Genomic DNA, 22615 nt, shown 5'->3' on the forward strand with positions numbered 1-22615 from the left:
TTATCCGACCAACAGCTCCAGTTTTATATGTGTGGAACCTAAGAGGTGTGCTTTGCTGCTCCGTTTGATGATCAAGAAGCCCTTAACACTCTAGCATGTGGGCTGGCTCATTACAAGTCCTCTATTTAAAATTACATTTTGCAATGTATAATATACACCTCTATTTTTTATTTTAAGCAATATATGATTATAACACTGAAAATAGATATCTTCATGAGGTAACAGTATTTGAGAAGGTTTTTAAATTACAGATAACGTAACCTGTGCCATTTAGAGCAACAAGTGTGAAAGTCCTGCTGAGATGTGTCTGAAGTTTGTACAGGTAACTGAATTTCATATTGGTTAATTGTGCTCTTCTGTCTTTAGGTCAAGCTCAGGAGGTCTTCCACCAAGCAGTAACCGTAAATTGCTTCAAACTCAGGCCCAAGTCGATGAGGTATGACAGATTTGACATTTACAGAAATATTAAATATAGAGAACAGCAAAGTGCAGTAACACACAGGAACCACCAGGAATTTACATCTCACTGATCTGATGGCACCCCCCATTGATCTGGTAACTGCTTTACAATATTCTTCTTTGCAATTCTGGTTTGAATACACCAGATTGTATGTAAGAAATAACATCCAAGACACTTTCGCACTGGAACCCTGAAGCCAATGTATCCACTGGTGGTATAGGCGCCACGTGGCCCACGAAGGAGCATTACATATAAGAGACAGAGATGTAAATAAAAACCTAGGAGTCTTATGTAAAATCTGAGCTGTGGCTCCCTAATTATACAGCAAATTTAACGTTTTCTATTCTTCTTATTCTATTCAGATTCTAATAATAAAGGGGACCCCTATACAGTTGACTTTGCCTGATTTCAGAATCACATGCTAGGGGCTGAAGTATCCTGTGCAAAGACTATGGCTGGGGGTTGTCAATTTGGTGAAAATACAAAGAGCAACCAATGCTCTACTGGGAATATACAGTACCCATCAGAAAGGCTAACATAGTAGAAGCTTTTCAGAATGCTAGAGGCCACACCATTATTCTTTACGTGACACAGAGAAAACACTGAAATAAAAGGAACAATACACAAAAATATAAAAACAAGTCCAAATCCCCAAAAACGAGAATGACCAGTGGCGCACAGAATAAACCCTGAAGATGACAAGGTTCAATAAGTGATGATCACAAAGTCCATAAAATATATATAACTGAAATGGATCAAAGTGCTAATGTTGACATTGTGGGAAAAAAAAATTGGGACCAAGTAATTGTAAAAAAGTGCACCGTGCAATAAATGTATGTGAATATTGAAAAATATGTGCCAAAAAATGAAAATGTTGTATGCGATTATAAAAAAGTGCATATTGCAATCTATTAATAGATAAATAAATAACATAATTATAATATTAATTCCAACTATTGTGCAAATGCAAATTAAATATTGACCAGCATCCTGGAAATTATATATAAAGTGCATAAACATGTATAAAAAAATTCATATTTCATAACCACATATTCGTAAACTTCACACAAAACTGTAATGAAATATATTAAAATAATATCTTTGAAAAAAAGTTATTTGAGAAAAAGTCCACAATTCTTCACCAAGATTTCAACAAAGTGCCCGTGCAGAAATAGTGCAAAAAGCAGTGCCAACGAATCTCATTAAGCAAGTGTCTTCAGTGCACACTCATGAGGGTCCCACCATCCGTGTCACACAGGACTCACTAAATTGACTCACCAGAAACAAAGCTGGTAATACCAGCAGCCACACTTGTAAAATGATTTATCCAATGTAGTCACCTTATCCAGGAGGGTAAATAGGTAACCACCAATAGCCTTAAATATTGATTGTAACGGATCCCCAATACTTGGACCAAGTATTTCTGTCTTAAGTCCCCAGAATCTCAAGTGATGCAGTGACCTGGCCCCTCAATTCCCCCCCAAACATCAGCCTAAGCTTGATGAAGGGTAAAACAAAAGACCCTTTATTCACCAACTCACTTCCAATATATACAGTTTCATGAGTTTAATTTCATTATCATATGCAAATATAATTGTATACAGAACATAGTTAACATACCTTGGCCTTCTGGAAAGAGACAATCGGTGAATGAGTCTGCAACATTATCATAATTAATTCAACAAACAACAAGCCCAAACATAGCCGAATACACATTCCTAGAAGTGTGAACACACTTCACCTCTAAACAGATGAAAGCAGAAGACATAGGCTCTCAGACTGCCCGTATCCATTTTCAACACATCTTATAATAACTGTCAATACACATCCCCACAGTAGATGTCATTAACATCTATTTAGTCTCTCAATGTGTGGAGAAGTCCTCTGCTGCAACAGGCAGCTTTAGGCCTGTAACATTGATCCCAGTCTGAATCTTGGGGTGACATGGATTTGAGTCCAAAGCAACACTACTGCCATGGTCCTCCAGCATATACCCCCACACAGAGGTGCCCTCCCCTACAAGCCAGGACCCATAGTCCGTGGGCAGGAGGCTGGCAGTTTTCAGTTCTTTCCACAGATTCTCGATTGGATTCAGGTCTGGACTTTGACTTGGCCATTCTAACACCTTGATATGTTTATTTGTGAACCATTCCATTGTAGATTTTGCTTTATGTTTTGGATCATTGTCTTGTTGGAAGACAAATCTCCGTCCCAGTCTCAGGTCTTTTGCAGACTCCTTCAGGTTTTCTTCCAGAATGGTCCTGTATTTGGCTCCATCCGTCTTCCCATCAATTTTAACCATCTTCCCTGTCCCTGCTGAAGAAAAGCAGGCCCAAACCATGATGCTGCCACCACCATGTTTGACAGTGGGGATGGTGTGTTCAGGGTGATGAGCTGTGTTGCTTTTACGCCAAACATAACGTTTTGCATTGTTGCCAAAAAGTTCGATTTTGGTTTCATCTGACCAGAGCACCTTCTTCCATATGTTTGTTGTGTCTCCCAGGTGGCTTGTGACAAACTTTAAACGACACTTTTTATGGATATCTTTAAGAAATGGCTTTCTTCTTGCCACTCTTCCATAAAGGCCAGATTTGTGCAGTATACAACTGATTGTTGTCCTATGGACAGAGTCTCCCACCTCAGCTGTAGATCTCTGCAGTTCATCCAGAGTGATCATGGGCCTCTTGGCTGCATATCTGATCAGTCTTCTCCTTGTATGAGCTGAAAGTTTAGAGGGACGGCCAGGTCTTCGTAGATTTGCAGTGGTCTGATACTCCTTCCATTTCAATATTATCGCTTGCACAGTGCTCCTTGGGATGTTTAAAGCTTGGGAAATCTTTTTGTATCCAAATCCGGCTTTAAACTTCTCCACAACAGTATCTCGGACCTGCCTGGTGTTCCTTGTTCTTCATGACGCTCTCTGCGCTTTAAAACGGACCTCTGAGACTATCACAGTGCAGGTGCATTTATACGGAGACTTGATTACACACAGGTGGATTCTATTTATCATCATTAGTCATTTAGGTCAACATTGGATCATTCAGAGATCCTCACTGAACTTCTGGAGAGAGTTTGCTGCACTGAAAGTAAAGGGGCTGACTAATTTTGCACGCCCAATTTTTTGGTTTTTTTCTTTGTTAACAAAGTTTGAAATATCCAATAAATTTCGTTCCACTTCATGATTGTGTCCCACCTGTTGTTGATTCTTCACAAAAAATTACAGTTTTATATCTTTATGTTTGAAGCCTGAAATGTGGCAAAATGTCGCAAAGTTCAAGGGGGCCGAATATTTTCGCAAGGCACTGTATATATGTCACTCGCCCGCGAGCAAATAGCGGGCGAGCCTGCGCCGCCAGAGGCGCGCTCACGCCCCCGCTCGTTCCTGCACATCCCCGCGCGTGTGACCGGGGGACCCGATGTCCTCCGGTCACTCACGATCGTCCGCTGCAGAGGGAGAAAGGCAGGCAGCTGATGGAAACAAAGCCGTCTGTCATTCTCCCTGGTGTAACTGCAGAGACTATACGATCCTGCTATGTAGGATCATATGTCTCTGTGGTTACATGAAAAGCCACACCCCTTTACAGTTAGAAGCACGCCCCTAGGGACACATTTAACCCCTGCATCTCCAATAAAGTTAACCCCTTCCCTGCCAGTGTCATTTTTTACAGTAACAGTGCATATGTATAGCACTGATTACTGTAGTAATGTCACTGGTACCCCCAAAAGTATCAAAAATGTCAGTCAAGGGTCCGATCTGTCCGCTGCAATGTCGCAGTCCCGCAAATAATCGCAGATCACCGCCATTACTCGTTAAAAAAAAAACAACAAAAATGACAAAAATATTTCCCTTAGTTAGTAAACGCAATAACTTTTGCGATTTTTTTTACCAAACATATGTAGCAGAATACAAATTGGCCAAAAAATGTTAAAAAATTTTGATTTTTACATTTTTTTTGGGAATTTCATATAAAAAATGTGAAAAATATTGTTATTTTTGCAACATTATCGCTCTTTTTTTTGTTTATAGCGCATGATCAAAATAAATTGCACAGGTGATCAAATACCACCAAAAGAAAGCCCTGTTTGTGGGAAAAAAAGGACGTCAATTTCATTTGGGTACAGCGTCGCACGACCGCGCAATTGTCCGTTAAAGTCACGTAGTGCCGAATCGCAAAATACCCCCTGGTCTTTGAGCAGCCAAATCCTCCGGGGCTTAAGTGGTTAACCAGACACTAGGGACATCTGGCAATCATCACTAACACCGCTCCGGCTAATAAGAGCCGCGAGCATGTGTCTTACTGTGCTGTATTGTGCTGTGTTTTCCTCCAGCATCTAGAAGCCTTACCCTACTAGTTTCGTCTATTGACTTCTTCTCGGAGCGGCCTTTTAAAAGTGTGGCTGCTGGTATTACCAGCTTTATTTCTGGTGAGTCAATTTAGTGAGTCCTGTGTGACACAGATGTCTGACATCGCTATAGTGTGAACCGACACTAAGAGAGATAGTTTAGTTGGGTTGTGTGACTGTTTTATCTCCTCCTGACTTTTTTCATTGTCTGAGTCCATTAAATAGCAGAGAACAGTCTGGGAAAAGGAATGTAAGGATATGGAAACACAACTTTATTATGTGAAGGATATAACAAATGTAGCACCATCCTAGGTAGGTGCTAGAGAGAGAGTATAGTTTTGAATCCTTTCTGCTTACCAGAAGGATTGCCAGGTAAATCTATATTGTTCTCTATAAAACCAAATACAATATCTCTGCGCTATGGATACACAAAATCTAAAGTGCCGCTGCTCAAAAAATCTTGTGATTTAAAATAGCAAAAAGGTGATACACAGCTCAAAATAGGTGTACTAATTAAAGTATAAAAAATTACTTTTTATATATAATGCAAACTGTGCAAAGGTGCAAAACTTATATCCAATTTGCTATACAACAACACCCTTAGATCTCACAACAGTGCAAATCAAAATTCAATAATTCCATGTACATAAAACAATCCTAGAATAAATCAATATGAAGGTCAAAATAAAATATATAATGTATATAATAAGTCCCAGAAAAGTCTAATTTAAGCAAGTGGCCAGTGAAAGTGCAATGTGCTTAGGTGCTCCTTATTATGCAAATCAGTGCCATTCTGTGCCAAAATAAAGTGCGATGTCGTGAGGATTCACTCCGTATGGATACTTCCACTTACCAGACTGCCAGGACCCCCTAGCAATACTGCATGTGGGTCAAACACACTTAGTCCGGTGTGGAAATGGAATCCTTTCTTTTTCCTTGGGACTGGCTAGTTTCCAAAATTCAGTCTCCCCCAGATGGACCAATAGTGTAGGACCGTAAGGAAGGAAGACTCATATAGTGTAATTCCGTTTAAAATGTATACTATTTAATAAAACAAAGAATAACACTCACATTTCTTCCATAAAGTAGACACAATCTTGTGTGGCTGAAAGGGCTTCCTGGTTGGTATTAAAATGCTGCTCAGTTCTGCCCCCCTTGATAGATTATCACGTCCACATGGCTGATATCAGCCACACAAGATTCTGTCTACTCTAAGGCTTTTTTATTATGGAAGAAATGTGAGTGTTATTCTTTGTTTTAATAAATAGTATACATTTTAAACGGAATTACACTACAGGATCTGCTAGTAAGGTCTGCTCATTGTGCTCAGGTACAGCTCAGTTTGTTTGAAGTGTTTCACACTGGTCCAATAGGGAGGCATATTGAACAGTGGGAGTAAACCTGGCAAATGAGTGCACAGGCATTTAGTACCTGGTGATTGGCAGAGGAAAGTGCCTCATTGCATGCTGGGATACTGTATAAATGTCAAGAGCACATGTGCTTGAGATCTTTCAGCTGGAGAGCGGAGTCCCAGAGGGAGGGGGCTGCTGCCTCCTCTTCTGTAGAAGTTGCCAAGCGGCCTCAGGTCGTTTGTCCTGAGGGCCTAAGAGTTAGAGAGGAACTGAACCCGCAGGTCCTGCAGAGCTGACTGGAAGGGAGATACACTGGAAGGATCTGATTCTGCAGACAGTGAGTACAGGTCTGTGTCAAGGGGCCTGTCTTTCAGCTAGAACAGTAAGTGGACAGGTTTCAGTAAATGGGATGCTAAAGAGTATCCTGAAGATAATGTGGTTCATTAAGTCTGTTGCTGGAGAAAGAGCAAGGAGACTTAACCCCTTCCATACACGTGGCAGTATGGTCAAAGCAGTGTGACTGCTTCCACAAGTAACCTGGTGAGGCCAAGAGAGAGTTGTCCTTATCAACTGTAAATAGTTCCAGTTGTAGTATCCCATTATTCCCTTCTCCCATCCAAATTCCACAATAAATATAGAACCAAATCCCCTGGACTGTTTATTGAGTGACGAATCATTGGGAGTAAGGAGGGATGTGTGAACTATCCCTAAGTGACTGTCTGCAGGTAATCAGAGAAGGCCCACAAAGTCACCACACAGCAGGCCCTATGTGAACAGTGCTACAAAAACCAAGGAAAAGGAGGGTAGGAGCAGTTGTGACAAAGCCACTTGACAAGAACGGTGGAACCTTCTTCACCTCTCACGGCTATGCCCCAGGTGAAGTAAGACTCACTACCAAATAATTACAGGGCATGCCTTCTGAAACCAGAAGATTTCCCCACTTTATTACAAATCTAAAAATAGTGCAACGTATTTGACTATAGAAATTGTGAACAGACAGTGGCGGCTGGTGCTCCATGTGCCAGGGGGAGGGGGGGGCGACAGACCGACCGCACCATACACCCCCCCACACCATACCAGGCCGCACACCATAACCCCCCCCCCAGGGAGACCAGACAGAGAGACAGACAGACAGGACCCTCACTCACCCTGCCTGGATGCAGCAGCAGGTGGCGACAGCTTCGACTTCTTCCCCGTCTTCTGCGTCTCCTCCCTCCTCCTCCATGCCCAATGGCATGGCTTCTCCTTTCGGCCAATCAGGAAACGGGTCTCAAAACCTGATTCCTGATTGGCCAGGAGGAGGATCCGTGTGACAATAGGGAATTTTCATTCGCTATTGTCACACAACTGGGTGGGCTTGGGTCACACTGCTCTGCGCCCCGAGCCCACCCTTTTTTTGTTAGCCTGTAAGAGCCTCTGACTCTAATCACATGGCTAAAAAAAAAAAAAAAAAGCCCCATTGATCTCTCTCCGCATGTAGATTAGGGTGCCGGACGCATGAATGGGGGGGCGGCGAATGACCAGTTTGCCACTGTGAACAGATAAATGGTAATCATTATGTATGATGTAGTACCAACATTAATACCCACTGATGCACTTCATTGCATCTGCCATATATTCGATTGTGCAGGCAGCTTCCTTGAGTGCATTTGATTTTATCAGTGCAAAATTAGGGCACAAGGCTTACTGTACAGCAATCCAGCTAGGGTCCAAGAGAGGTGGAAAGGTCAGATACATTTAGCTAATATAGGGTGAATAGGGCACACTAGCAAGGCAATTTTATTTTAAATTACATCATAATGACAAGGACTAATACATTACCCAGTGCATATGTGGGGAGCCTCAATTGTGTCTTGTTCCTGCCAAAATAGGATTTAAATTGCTGCAAGTTCTCTAATGCGTGTAACTCCAAGCAGCATTCATTTGGTGACAATTCAGTCTCTCTACACTAGGTGGCAATAAAGGAAACAAAATAACCGTAGGACAGTGTGCTGCTTACTTATATGTTATATTATATTATTAGCTCAGAAAATGAATGTTGTATTTTTTTAAACCCTTCTGTTTAACCATTTAATTTGACATACAAATATAAATATATATCGTGACAGTTGTGGATGGATTGTATCTGCTGCATAGGATTTTGTGGCTCATGCGGTAAATGGGTGGCAGTGGAAGGTTTTTAGCAGGATGCAGGGGGTTAGTCACTGACCACACCCTGTTCCCCACCCTGTGGTAATGGGTGGTTGCCGGAAAAGGTGCAAGCAGGCTGTGAAATAACATGTCTGCAGGTCTGAAGCTGACCCAGCGGGTCTGTTTACTAGTCAGGAGGCTGAATAACTGTTTTCTGCTGTACTTTTTGTTTTGGGCTTTGATGCTTACCCTTGCAAGAGAATCTTTTTGTCTTGCGTAAAAAGACCAATGCAGTAAAATGCACAAAACATTACAAATTTCCAGCACTCAGAGGCACTTCCAAACAGCCTCCATATCCAGCAGAGAGCCCCCATATCCAGCAAAGAGACAGATCCCATATCCAGCAAAGACACGCCCAGTGCAGCAAAGACAAAGCCCCATATCCAGCAAAGAGACAGTCCCATTATCCAGCAAGAGACATCCCCCATATCCAGCAAGAGACATCCCCCATATCCAGCAAGAGACATCCCCATATCCAGCTAGAGAAAGTCCCCTTATCCAGCAAGAGACAGTCCCCTTATCCAGCGAGGGACAGTCCCCTTATCCAGCAAGGGACATCCCCCATATTCACTAGAGGCATCCCCCATATACAGCAAAGACACTGCCCAATATTCCACAAAGACACGCCCCTTACCCAGCCAAGAGACACTCCCCATACCCAGCCAAGAGACAGTCCCCTTATCCAGCAAGAGAAAGTCCCCTTATTCAGCAGGAGACATCCCCCATATCCAGCAAGAGACATCCCCCATATCCAGCAAAGAGACAGCCCAATGCAATAAAGACACAGCCTAGTCCAGCAAAGAGACAGCCCCATCCAGCAAAGACGCAGCCTTAGTCCAGCAAAGAGACAGCCCCATTCAGCAAAGAGACAGTCACAGAAGAGGCCCAAATCAACAGCACTGTCAATTGATTTATTATAAAGCTAAAAATTTGTCTCTACAGCACATAGTCAGACCACAGTGAACAGTACACTACAGCAAGCACAGTTAACAGTCAGGAGGCTGAGGAGGAGGACAGGCTAACTACCCACACGATCGATCTTCCGCATGCCACACTTCTTACACAGTGAGTTGATGGGAGCCAAAATGAGTTTCCAGTCAATCTGCAGGGAGAAGCGGAGTGGAGTGCAGATCACTCTGTCTTCCGCTCTCTCAGACTGCAGGAGTATAATAACTCCGCCGCCACCCTGCTGTGCTATAGCAGCCTACACAGGGAGAGTACATAGTGACCCAAAGTGCTTCGCTCCCAAGCGCCATCCACACTGTCTCTGGCGGAGGTGCTGGAATGTGGTTCCGCCACTTTTCGACAGAAAAAAGCCCTATATATACACACAGTGGATATAAACGTCTACACATCCCTGTTAATATGTCAGGTTTCTGTGATGTAAAAAAATGAGACAAAGGTTTCAGAACTTTTTCCACCTTTAATGTGACCTACAAATTGTACAACTGAAATATTTTAGGTGGAGGGAAGTAAAAATAAAAAACTAAAATAATATGGTTGCAAAAGTGTGCACACCCTTAAAGTAATACTTTGTTGAAGCACCCTTTGTTTTTATTACAGCACTCTTGACTAGGCAATATTTGCCCACTCTTCTTTGCAAAAACACTCCAAATCTGTCAGATTGCGAGGGTATCTCCTGTGCACAGCCCTCTTCAGATCATCCCACAGATTTTCAATCGGATTCAGGTCTGGGCTCTGGCTGGGCCATTCAAAAACTTCAGGCTTTCTAGCAGAAGCCTGAATGTTTTGTGCCAATATTTACTGGTATTTGAAACTGTTCATAATTCCTTCTACCTTGACTAAGGCCCCTGTTCCAGCTGAAGAAAAACAGCCCCAAAGCATGATGCTGCCACCACCATGCTTCACTGTGGGTATGGTGTTTTTTTGGTGATGTGCAGTGTTGTTTTTGCGCCAAACATATCTTTTGGAATTATGATCAAAATGTTCAACCTTGGTTTCATCAGACCATAACACATTTTCCCACATGGTTTTGGGAAACTTCAGATGTGTTTTTGCAAAATTTAGCCAGGCTTGGATGTTTTTCTTCGTAAGAAAAGGCTTCTGTCTTTCCAGTCTACTCCATAGCCCAGACATATGCAGAATACAGGAGATTGTTGTCACATGTACCACACAGCCAGCACTTGTCAGATATTCCTGCAACTCCTTTAATGTTGCTGTAGGCCTCTTGGCAGCCTCCCTGACCAGTTTTCTTCTCCTCTTTTCATCAATTTTGGAGGGACGTCCAGTTCTTGGTAATGTCACTGTGCCATATTATCTCCACTTGATGATGACTGTCTTCACTGTGTTCCATGGTATATCTAATGCCTTGGAAATTCTTTTGTACCCTTCTCCCAACTGATACCTTTTAACAATGTTATCTCTCTGATGCTTTGGGAGCTCTCTGCGGACCATGGCTTTTGCTGTAGGATGCGACTAGGAAAATGTCAGGAAAGACCTACTAGAACAGCTGAATTTATTTGTGGTTAATTAGAGGCACTTTAAATGATGGCAGGTGTGTACTGACTCCTATTTAACATGAGTTTGAATGTGATTGCTTAATTACGAACACAGCTACATTCCTAGTTATAAGAGAGTGTGCACACTTATGCAACCACAATATTTTAGTTTGTTATTTTTACCCCCCCCCAAAAAGATTTCAGTTTGTGTTTCAATTGAGTTGTACAGTTTATAGGTCACATTAAAGGTGGAAAAAGTTCTGAAATAATTTATCTTTGTCTCCTTTTTTTACATCACAGAAGCCTGACATTTTAACAGGGGTGTTAACGCACATGAACTGTAATGGCATCCCAGACTTAGTCGGTAGGGCTCAATATTGAGTTGGCCCACCCTTTGCAGCTATAACAGCTTCAAATCTTCTGGAAAGGCTGTCCACAAGGTTTAGGAATTTGTCTATGAGAATGTTTGACCATTCTTCCAGAAGCCCATTTGTGAGGTCAGGCACTGATGTGGATGAAAAAACCTGGCTCGCAGTCTCCGTTCTTATTCATCTCAAAGGTGTTGAGGTTAGATGTGCAAGCCAGTCAAGTTCCTCCAACCCAAACTCACTCCGGCCGCTCGTCTGCAGTAGAATGTGGGTGGGCGGTCACTAAGTGGTTAAAAGAGCAGTATGGCCATAGCTTTTTTTTTTTTTAATGGCTTGCTGCTGACAAAAATGATATAACATTTTAGGAAATGAATAGGTAGAGGAAGACCCTGTATTAGAAAATATCCCCTGGCACTATACCCAAAAAGAGCTATATTCTAAAGGAGGCCCCCACCTCTCCTCCCCATGGAGGGGATGGTGGGAAAAAGAGGGGATTTTTTTTTCCGAAGGGGGTGGGATCAAAAGAGGGGATTTTAAAGTGCTCAACATGTTGTGTAATAATTCATGATATAATTGTAGCAGGTTTTCCAGGCCTGTGGCCATCGGTACCGGTTACCCTTCCAGCCCTTGTGAGCTGCGGCCCTGGGTGTGAGCACTGAGACATTGACAACTCTGGCATCTTTGTTTTGTGGTTTTATTGTATTTAAGGGGATGGGAGAAGGGAATGAGCCAGTACTGACCTGCATGACATCAACCATTTGCTGATCGCTGGTGCAATGCTTTTGTAGGCTCCTAAAAAAAAAAAAAAAAAAAAAACATTTAAATGCATCTACAAAAAAATGTGCATTTATTATTTGTTTTTAAAAAGTGAACTTATGATACCAGGCTTTTTCTGACAATTTTTGTTTACAAGTTTATATCTGTATTTTTTGCTAGAAAATTACTTTAAGCAGAGGCCCTAGGGAATAAAATGGAACCGTGAAAAGGTTAATATCTGCTTAGATATACATATGACTCAGAGATTGGGGGAGACTGCTGGAGTAGCACACATGCTGGGGGTATTGGCAGGGTGAAAAGTAGGAGGCGGTACTGAGCCTATTGGCTACTGGTTTTCCAGCATGCTCATTCAACAGAAGCAGGTTGTGGGACCGGACGCGTTGCTGTACACACGGAATTAAAGTTAGCTGGTAACTGCCAAATTAACCGCTTTTGGCCAATTTAAAGCCTGCGTGTACCAGGCTTTAGTTTTCTATTGTAGGCTAATAACACACTGTAATCCTATTTACCTATGTTTTTCCAGCACTGTGTTTTTCTCCTCTCTTCCTTTTTTGGGCAGTTTCAAAATGAAAATCACTTAATATTTACTTGAATATATATGATTCACAGATTGGGGGAGATTGCTGGAGTAACACGCATGCTGGGGGTTGAGTATTGGCAGGGCGGAAAGTAGGAGGAGGGAGTACTATTAAGAAGAAGAGAAGACTAAATGAGGCAACTAGAGAGCTATCGAGAAGATTCAAGATGAAAACCTGACATAATATTCATAATTAGTATAAAGACAGAAGGTAACAGAAATATGAACAGCTTGTACTTAGGAAAAAATAGAAAGTACAGTGGAGTACATTACAATAGTTCTCAAACAACAGCTTGCCTCTATATACGGTAGCTATTTTTTTTCTCCTAAACTGGCCATCCGCAGACAAATGGGGCTGGCCAGGAATCTTCTCTCTGTTGTAGATCACCAAGTCTAAAACAGATCTGAACTTCCCCTTGAAGTTGATCTGAGTAGGTAAAAATTCCAAAAAAATTACATCCCACGCTAACAAACAATGTGCAAAAACCAATAAAGTTATATGTTGTCGCTAACTCACTGTCATGTGTTCCCACATCAAAAAATGAATATGTAAAAAAAAAAAAAAAAAAAAGCACAGCACCACTGGAAATAATACAAAGCCAATCAGTGTAATGAATACATATCAACATAAATCATATAACATCAAACCAGTGTCCATGTGATTATTTAAAGTGTTCATATGCCACCCAATACAGTGCAAATAATCAAAATAATGTATATCAATAGTGAAGATCAATATTATTCTGTCAAATATTCATTCCATCCAAATTGATGAAAAATTTCCCCGAGCCTGACCACCAACATTCCCCAGGGCCTGCCCACAGGCCATCGCACCGAATACGCATACCGGCCACCCCACCTGTAAACACTCAGCCTCCCCACACCTGTATGCACTCAGCCCCCCTCACACCTGTATGCACTTAGCCCCCCTCACATGTGTATGCATTTAGCCCCCCCACATGTGTATGCACTCAGCCCCCTCGCAGCTGTACGCACTCAACCCCTCTCATACCTGTAAACACCCAGCCCCCCACACCTGTACACCCCCAGCCCCCCCACACCTGTATGCATTCAGCCCCCCCACACCTGTACCTACTGAGCCCCTCCACCTGAACGCACTCAGCCCCCACACCTGTGCAAACTCAGCCCCACCTCACACCTATACGCCCCTCAACCCCCCCACACCTGTATGCACCCAGCCCTCCCCCCACACCTGTACACACCCAGCCCCCCTCCCCACCTGTATCCACTCAGCCCTCCCACCTGTATGCACTCAGCCCCCACACCTGTATGAACTCAGCCCTCCCCCACACCTGTATGCACCCAGCCCCCCCCCACACCTCTACGCACTCAACCCCTCTCATACCTGTACACACCCAGCCCCCCCCACACCTGTACGCCCCCAGCCCCCCCACACCTGTATGCACTCAGCCCCCCCACACCTGTACTTACTCAGCCCCTCGCCCTGAACACATTCAGCCCCCACACCTGTGCAAACTTAGCCCCCCCTCACACCTATACGCACTCAACCCCCCCCACACCTGTATGCACCCAGCCCTCCCCCCACACCTGTACGCACCCAGCCCCCCTCCCCACCTGTACTTACTCAGCCCCCACCTGTACACACTCAGCCCCCCACACCTGTGCAAACTCAGCTCCCCCTTACACCTATAAGCACTCAACCCCCCCACCTGTACGCACCCAGCCCTCCCCCACACCTGTACGCACTAAGCCACCCCACACTTGTAGGTACTCAGTCCCCCCCACACCTGTAGGTACTCAGCCCCCCCCACACCTGTACACACTCAGCCCCCTCACATCTGTACGCACTGAGCCCCCTCACACCTGTATGCACTTAGCCCCCTCACACCTTTATATATGTCAGCCCCCCCTCACTCCTGTATATATGTCAGCCCTCCTCATACACACATCTGTAAACACATAAAGCTCTGGCCCCTCCCTGTACACAAACAGCCCCCCTCCCTTTACTTCACTGCCCCTACTTGTAAAGAAGGTCTTCCTGTCTAGTCTTAGCTCTTGTTTCCACAAAGCTGACACATTGCTGAGACACAGAGGAGCTGCAGCCAATTACAGTACATAACACAGTACAAGCAGCACACACGAGGGGTGCACATCCAATAGTAGCCAGAGGTGGCAGTAATGAGCTTGATGTCTGAGCTTAGTGACACAGAGCATCAGAAGCTGCCTGTAGTGCACAACACGGCTCCCCTGCACCTGCTCCTGCCTTCTCCTGGCCAGGCCAGGCCCTTTGGGACCCTGGGCCCCTTACATTTGTATCGACTGTCCCCCCCCCCCCGATGGGGGCACTGTCTGTTGTAGTGGGTTACTGCTATGTCATGTCGAAACTACTCTTCGTAGTGCATTATAAAATAGGCAAATGAAAGAAAATTGCAATGTTACCTAAAGTGATCCTGTAACCACAGGGTCACTTGCAAAAAAAGAAATGGGTAGAAGAGCATCTACACTTACCTTTCTGACTGCTTGTGTCTTAAAAAGGGTCACTGACGGGACAGGGTCATCTAGATCCCAGGGCGAACATGCCAAACGTAACCCCCCCCCCCCCCCCACTAATGTAGGAGCATTTTATGCCTGCTCAAAATGAGCACTAATCTTCAAATCCCCTCTCCCAGCACAAATCCCCCCTATCCACACTCCTAGCACAAATCCCCCTCCTAGCACAAATCCCCCTCCTAGCACAAATACCCTCCAATCATATCCCCGCAGAACAACTCGTGCCCCCTGCCGCCCCCTAGATTCCCCCTCCCAACACAAATCTACCCCTACCTCTCATGATAAGACATTGCCCAGGGCAACCGCCATCTCTGTAATCATCAATAAATTATTACACTTATGTTTTCAATGCAAGCAGCTTGGTTTGGTGTGCTGTGCTGTGCTGTGGGGTAAAACTGATAAACTTAGGAATATACAGAAATGCTAATCCTTTCGCAGGTATAATGGATCTCATTTTTTTTGTGTTTAGCTGTTTGCCTTGATTTTAGCTTTAAAGGCTAACTCCATGTTTTTCACCATCTTACACCCAAATTTAGGATGTAACCTGGTGCAAATGACCCCCCACACCTCCCAATTGATACTTTTTTTCGCTCTCCAACTGAAGCCCATACCCAATGTAGCAGCCATGTGCTTGGCTAAGAATTAGAGTGAGAGGAACACTGGCAACTGCTCTCTGTAGGTGCTGTCCTGCATTGCTGAACTGGTTAAAATTTATATCAGCAAGAGGAGTAAGTTGCTGAGCAGGAACTTTTGAACTACATTCCCCAGTGAAGAGATTGCCAGGAGGAGGGGGGAGAGTTGCATTTTCACAGGCTGTACAGGATATAGCTTCCTTTCCCATGAGGGAGAGCAGAGAGTGCACATCGATATCCAGGGTGCACCATCACTGCTACATGATGGTGGCCTGAGCTGGATATAGGCTGCTGAGTTTGGGGGTGCTGGCAGAGTCACCTGGGTGCAGAGCAGAGAGTGGACCAATTGCTTTGTGTGGCCAGATTGTGAGCTGCAATGTCACTGGGACTGGTAAGCTGCTACAGTAGGGATTTACTATTTGCTGCTAGAGAGACTTTGCCTTTTAAGAACTGGCCATGCAGCTATCTAGTGGCCTTTTTGCTGCCTGCAGGCTTGACTAGGACTATTTTCATGTGTACAATTAGTACAACTTAGCCCCAACGCTAGCTGGCTGAAGAGTTAGGAGTGAAGACTGCCCCTTTACAGCTGCTACACAGAGACCTTTACCTATTAGGCTATGAGGTACCTCTCAGGGGACATTGCACCATACCATAGCCATTCTCCTAGAGCGTATTCTAGACTAGTTATATTATTATTATTCAAATTGCAGTTAACGCTTATATGCATGAAAAAAAGAGGGGGGGGGAATAGGTGGAGGCAATGGAGGGGTTAAGATATTCACTGGCTCACCAATTAGGTGTGGTAATTACCTAAGTAAGGTACAGACAAAAAATGGGGACAGCTGTATAATACAAACTGTGAAAGATAGGCAGTAGTTTTAACCATGCAGTGTAGTATACAAAAGTTTATTGAAAACTTTAGTTAAAAATTATATGGAATATGATCCATTTGGAAAAAACTTACCACACCTTCCAACAATTGGACCATGACAAAACATACATTTAACAATGTTAAAAACAATCCAGGATAGTAATCCAGTGTGTTGGAACCAAGTAGCCTTCTTGAAAATCAGCAAAAGCATATAGATCTAGTCATATATTCAGTGCAGTTGATTCTATTATGAGTGCTGGCAAAAATCAGCAATTGATATTATATAAGGCCCTTACAGGCCACTAGATAGCACGGAATCAACAGTTAGATCCTCAATGGAATAAGCAATTAAGACAATTGATCTCCTATATGGATAAATCACTAGCGTTTAAATTATAGGTATGGATCTGTGTAAACCTATATTAGCTAGAGTGACACTCATACAGAAAAGCCAACATGTTGCAGTGGAAGTACAGGAAGCATTCACATTCCATAAGGGTACATGGATATTCAGTACAGTGCAACAACAGTCCTTGTTGCATTAGGCAGGTAACAGGTAATGTAAGTGTAGGACTGCTAGAAATCTCCTAAAAAGACGGTTAGGGTTGAACAAAGATACAATATTGTGGTGACCACATCACTAAGCAGTTATTTTCCTGTTTGCTGCTTTGTTGCAAAAATCCACTGAGATGCAGGTTTTCCAGTGTGTGATGTTCCTCGACAGACTATAGAGATTCAGCCAAGCCGACAGACAAATATAGCAAGCTGGTAATGCATATGTCATGCATTTAGAACATGAGAGGCTTAAATATAAGCAGACAGGAAGGGAGCAAAGCAGAGCAGTCTAAAGTAAAGTCACAGGCTGTAATGCTATCGCTGGAGTGTAAATCTACTTACTGTTTCTTGCTTCACCTTCCTATAGTGGTTCTAGTTTCTAGCATCTTTCATGAGTTGTCCAGGTTGGTGATGGCAATCCAGTGCGAAGCTGCAATGGCTAATAGCCTAGATGGTTCCTCTGTCCAGCATGCCACAGAGGAACCATCATGATGGAAACCAGCATGAGTTTCCATCATTCAATGCCAATAGAGCCGGCCGGCTATTTTCCTATTGCTTTAGCAAGTGTCAATCGGCATGGGGACACACGCTGGTTACACTTTCGGGCGTGATGATGTCACTCCATTGACGCGTTTCGTCCACCAATCAGCAGACTTCTTCAGGATAAGGAGAGGTTATTCAAATAGTGCTTATATACTCATTTAGGGATGAGAGATTGTAGACTCCCTCGGGTGTTAGATTGTCATCGCTGCACCTCTATAAATGGATAGGAGACCGTATGGCCTGGATATAGACTCTTCTAGATGGGTTCTTCAGTTTATTAGCTCCCTCTAGTGGTCATATATTAATGATACCCTGTAGATTTCACTATCTTAAATCGAGAATAGGTGGAATTTTTCTTTCCCTGGTTTTTCTTTAGTAATTATCACTGCGATATCTATTTTAAAGGTATCTCTCTGCAAAGCAAACACACACACACATATATATATATATTGTGACAGGAAGTCAGGTAAATTTGTGGATGTTGTCACAGACAGGAGATACATGTCTGCTTGGTTTAGACAATTCACCAATTACTATAGGGTGTCGGCTGCAGAGGTAGCCAGCAGGAAGTTGAAAAACCTTCAGCTATTCAGAATGAGGAAATTAAGGCCTCTAATTTGTCCAGAGGAAGTCTATTGATTGCTGCCTCCTGACGCTGTGTGAGTAGAGGAGGACAGTCAGATGGGTGCCTCCTGAAGCTGTCTGAGCATGGGAGAGGAATGCCTCCTGAAGCGATGTGCGCTGAGGAGGGTAAAAAGAGTGAAGACTTCTCAAGGTGAGGTCTTGGATTGTTTTCTATGTGAAGAGAAAAACAAAGGAATGTTTTCTATGTGAAGAGAAAAGGGACATTCTCTATGTGAAGAGAAAAACAAAGGAATGTTTGCTATGTGAAGAGAAAAGGGACATTTTCTGTGTGAAGAGAAAATAAATTAACTATTTCTATGTGAAGAGAAAAACCAATGGATGTTTTCTATGTGAAGAGAAAAGAGACATTTTCTGTGTGATGAGAAAATAAATGGACTATTGATGGTCTGCTGTAGGATCAGCCAAGTCTGCCCAACAGTAGGTTGGGGACAGACTCCTTAGGTAGGTTCCTGTGTGTGAGAAGGTAGCCGCCCACAGTGGCAAGGATTTATTTTGTGTTTTATTTTGATTTTGATGTTTTTGATGCTTGCACTTGTGTGAAGAAAATTGCAAGAATAAAACCATACACTGTTGTTTGCAGCCACTTCTCGGCTATCTCCCTGTGTAACGAACCCCCCCAAGGGGTCATCCACACCCGCCACTGAGCTAATCCCTCACATATGGTGGAGGTATGCATTGGGCAGAAGTAGAAATCCCTGCAAAGAAGTAGAGATCCCTGCAAAGAAGTTCATCTGTTCTATGAACATTGTCTGGTGCATGAGATTGCACAATCTGTGTGTGCAGGAGAGGAGATCCTGCAAGAGAGAGAAAAACTACTTGTTTTAAAGAGACAGTGGTCTCAAAATTTTTCGCTGGACTGTGAAACATTTTTGTGGAGTAATTGAACATGGGGCGGTCAAAACGCCTGAAAGATGCAAAAAATAGCTGAAATGAGAGACCGAGTTCTATGGATGGAGGGGATGTTACCGCCTGAACGAGCCCCATCCATGCCTGAACGGAGTCTGCTAAAGAGAAAGGTTGTTGTCCCTAGCAACACTGGGGCAAATGCGGATTTTCAGCGAAGCTTTGCAGCTCGACAACAGGCTCACCAAGAGAGCATGGCAGCTCACCAAGAGAGCATGGCAGGCTGGAAACAGAGACACCAGCAGCAAATGGAGGCCATCGGTTTGGAGGAAACCGAGTATGTGTGCAGGGCTGAACTGGATGCCTTGCAACGGAAAATGGAAGAAAAGGAACAAGCCCTGGAGTTGCTTAGGATGGAGCATAGAAACTTGCAGGCTCAGGTGTTACAGTGGGAAGAATCCACTGCTCTTCTTTTTTCCGAGTTACAAAAACGTGGAGAGACTATAATGGAGAAAGATACCCTCCTCATGGAAAAGGAAATTGAAGTTCAGACTTTGCAGGAGCAAAGTATGGGTGATATGTTGGAGTTGCGTAATCAGCTGGAAAAAAGTCTTCAGTCTTTGGAAGCTACAAAAATAGACCTGCAGGATGTGCAGGAACAGAATGTCGCTCTGAAAACGACCTTGTCTCTCAGCTACAAGGAGAAAAATGAGAGAGAGGCTAAATTACTGAGTACTGTGTATGAGCTCACCACTTTGATCAATGTGGTAGATGAATTACATACGGACTATGAAAGTTGGAAAGATGAAGCCCAACGTGTCCAGCAGCAGCTAAAAAAGAAAGAAGCCTGTGTGGCAGAATTAAAGTCTCATTCCCAGAAACTAGCCAATGAGGTGAAGGCTCTTATGCAGGGAAAAGGAGATTCTGAACACAAGAGGAAAAAAATAGAGGCACAGCTGCAGGAATTGCAAGTCAGAGTGTCAGAAGGTGACCGATTGTGTGCTAAGCTGTCAGAGAAGGCAAAGCGACTGCAGGTTCAGTTGGACAATGTCACAAATCTGCTTTCTCAAGCAGACAGCAAATCTAGAGAAATTGCCAAAGATTTTTCTATCTTGGAATCGCAGCTGCAAGACACTCAGGAACTCTTACAGGAAGAGAGGTGTCAAAGGCTGAGTTTTAGCACAAAACTCAAACAAATGGAAGATGAGAAAAATGGCTTCCTGGAACAATTAAAAGAGGAGGAGGAAGCAAAGAAAAACCTATCAGAGCAAGTCGCAACACTGCAAGCTCAGATAGCGGATATGAAAAAATGCATGGAAGAAAGCGTTGGTTCATTAGAGAATGTTGAGGATGTGAAAAAGAAGTTTGATCAGATGCTTGGTGAGGAGAAGACTGTGTCTGCAAAATATGCAGAAGAACGCGACCGTGCAGAAACGGAGGCGCGTGATAAAGAGAGCAAAGCCCTGTTCTTGGCTCGCTCCTTGGAGGAAGCTCTAGAGTTTAAGGATGAACAAGAAAGAGTTAACAAACAGCTGCGTACAGAAATGGAAGATTTGGTCAGCTCCAAAGATGATGTTGGGAAAAGCTTTCAGGAGCTAGAAAAGTCTAAGCGAGCCTTAGAACAGCAAGTAGAAGAGATGAAGATTCAGTTGGAAGAACTTGAAGAGGAATTACAGGCAACAGAGGATCTGTCCCAAAGAGGGGATAGTGTGCCTGATGCAGTTTATAAAAGGATCTGTGTTTTGGGGTTTGTCCTGAGTGAGCATCAGAAATTTGATGACATGTTGCTTGAATCACCCCTCTGGAATAAACAGTTCCTTCAAAAACTTCAAGCACTGGAAAATGTATCATTAGAACTTCAGCAAACAAAGGAGCTGTGTAAGAAATGTGATGATTTCTCAGTTCAGGCTGAAAGTCTAGTGAAGAAGGCAAGTGATATAAAGCTTGGAGAAAAAAGCAAACACCACCTAGTGGAGAAAACTAAGGCAAGTGATATAAAGCTTGGAGAAAAAAGCAAACACCACCTAGTGGAGAAAACTAAGGCTGTGGGTGAAAACGTGAAGCAAATGAATAAATGCCTTTCAGGGAATATTTCCAAAATGGAACTGGTGAACGACAGGTGGCAGAAGTTTGATCGTGATCTTGAGATACATTCCATGTGGAGTTCAGATAAAGAAAAGGAACTAGGTGACCTTGTACGGTCAAATAGTTCAGCAGGGATGCAATTCAACCAAAGCAAGGAAATACTAAAGGAGCTACAAGGGAAAAGTAGTGCAATAGCAGAAAGTGCATTGAAGAAATCTGTAATAGAAATCTGTAATAGACTGTGTTGTTGCCTTTGACCCATATGTTGGTGGAAGGAAAGTTGATGATGCCTCAATGGAAGGCCCTCTGCACAGCATCTTAGAGCAAGCTAAGCTCAAGATTGTTGAAGACATTAAGGCTAGCACAATTGAGTTGCCTATGGATCACGGTCCTCCATGGCGGATAGGACAGATGGTTATGCAGGACAAACTTGAGAAGGAGCAAAATTATGCTAAAAATGCAGTTGAGGAATGTGTATATGAGATGAGGGATAAACTGTGTGACATTTATGAGAAATCTGTCAATGAAGATGACAGAAACAGTTTCATCCTGAAGCTTGAAGATACAGAGAATTGGCTATATGAAGATGGAGAGGATCAGCCAAAACAAGTGTATATAGACAAGCTAACAGACTTAAAGAAAGAGCCCCCCCCCACAAGCATTTCAACAAAGGTTAGCAGTTGTTAATGAACCGCGGAGGGAAATTAATTCATATCAGCATGAAAGACAGTGGCTGATGGAAAAAGAAAAGCAGATTGCTCAGAAGGATGTATCTCTGGCAGCTGAAGCAGACAAAGAATCGAATGGACTGAACATTACTTGGGAATATACTAGGAGGCTTATCAGTGAGAGTCAAGAGCAGTGCCTGACACATGTGTGCCTGGAAAACTGTGTCCCAACCCTAGGGTTGAAACAAGAGGGGGGGTATGTGACAGGAAGTCAGGTAAATCTGTGGATGTTGTCACAGACAGGAGATACATGTCTGCTTGGTTTAGACAATTCACCAATTACTATAGGGTGTCGGCTGCAGAGGTAGCTGAAGTTGAAAAACCTTCAGCTATTCAGAATGAGGAAATTAAGGCCTCTATAATTTGTCCAGAGGAAGTCTATTGATTGCTGCCTCCTGACGCTGTGTGAGTAGAGGAGGACAGTCAGATGGGTGCCTCCTGAAGCTGTCTAAGCATGGGAGAGGAATGCCTCCTGAAGCAATGTGCGCTGAGGAGGGTAAAAAGAGTGAAGACTTCTCAAGGTGAGGTCTTGGATTGTTTTCTATGTGAAGAGAAAAACAAAGGAATGTTTTCTATGTGAAGAGAAAAGGGACATTCTCTATGTGAAGAGAAAAACAAAGGAATGTTTGCTATGTGAAGAGAAAAGGGACATTT

The 22615-nt window shown here is 43.4% G+C and overlaps 1 protein-coding gene across 1 annotated transcript in view; it reads left to right on the plus strand.

Moving 5' to 3' along the window:
- LOC309551739 (vesicle-associated membrane protein 3-like) overlaps positions 1-22615 on the plus strand; it is a 72970-nt gene that overhangs the window by 20290 nt on the left and 30065 nt on the right. Inside the window, exon 2 of the mRNA XM_082252428.1 lies at positions 367-436. Within this exon, the coding sequence (XP_082108554.1) occupies positions 367-436 (70 nt within the window). The remainder of the gene's footprint in view (positions 1-366; positions 437-22615) is intronic.

This window comes from Pelophylax lessonae, assembly GCF_965119305.1.
Source record: "Pelophylax lessonae genome assembly, chromosome: 3".
In the NCBI taxonomy this organism is placed as follows: Eukaryota; Metazoa; Chordata; class Amphibia; order Anura; family Ranidae; genus Pelophylax; species Pelophylax lessonae.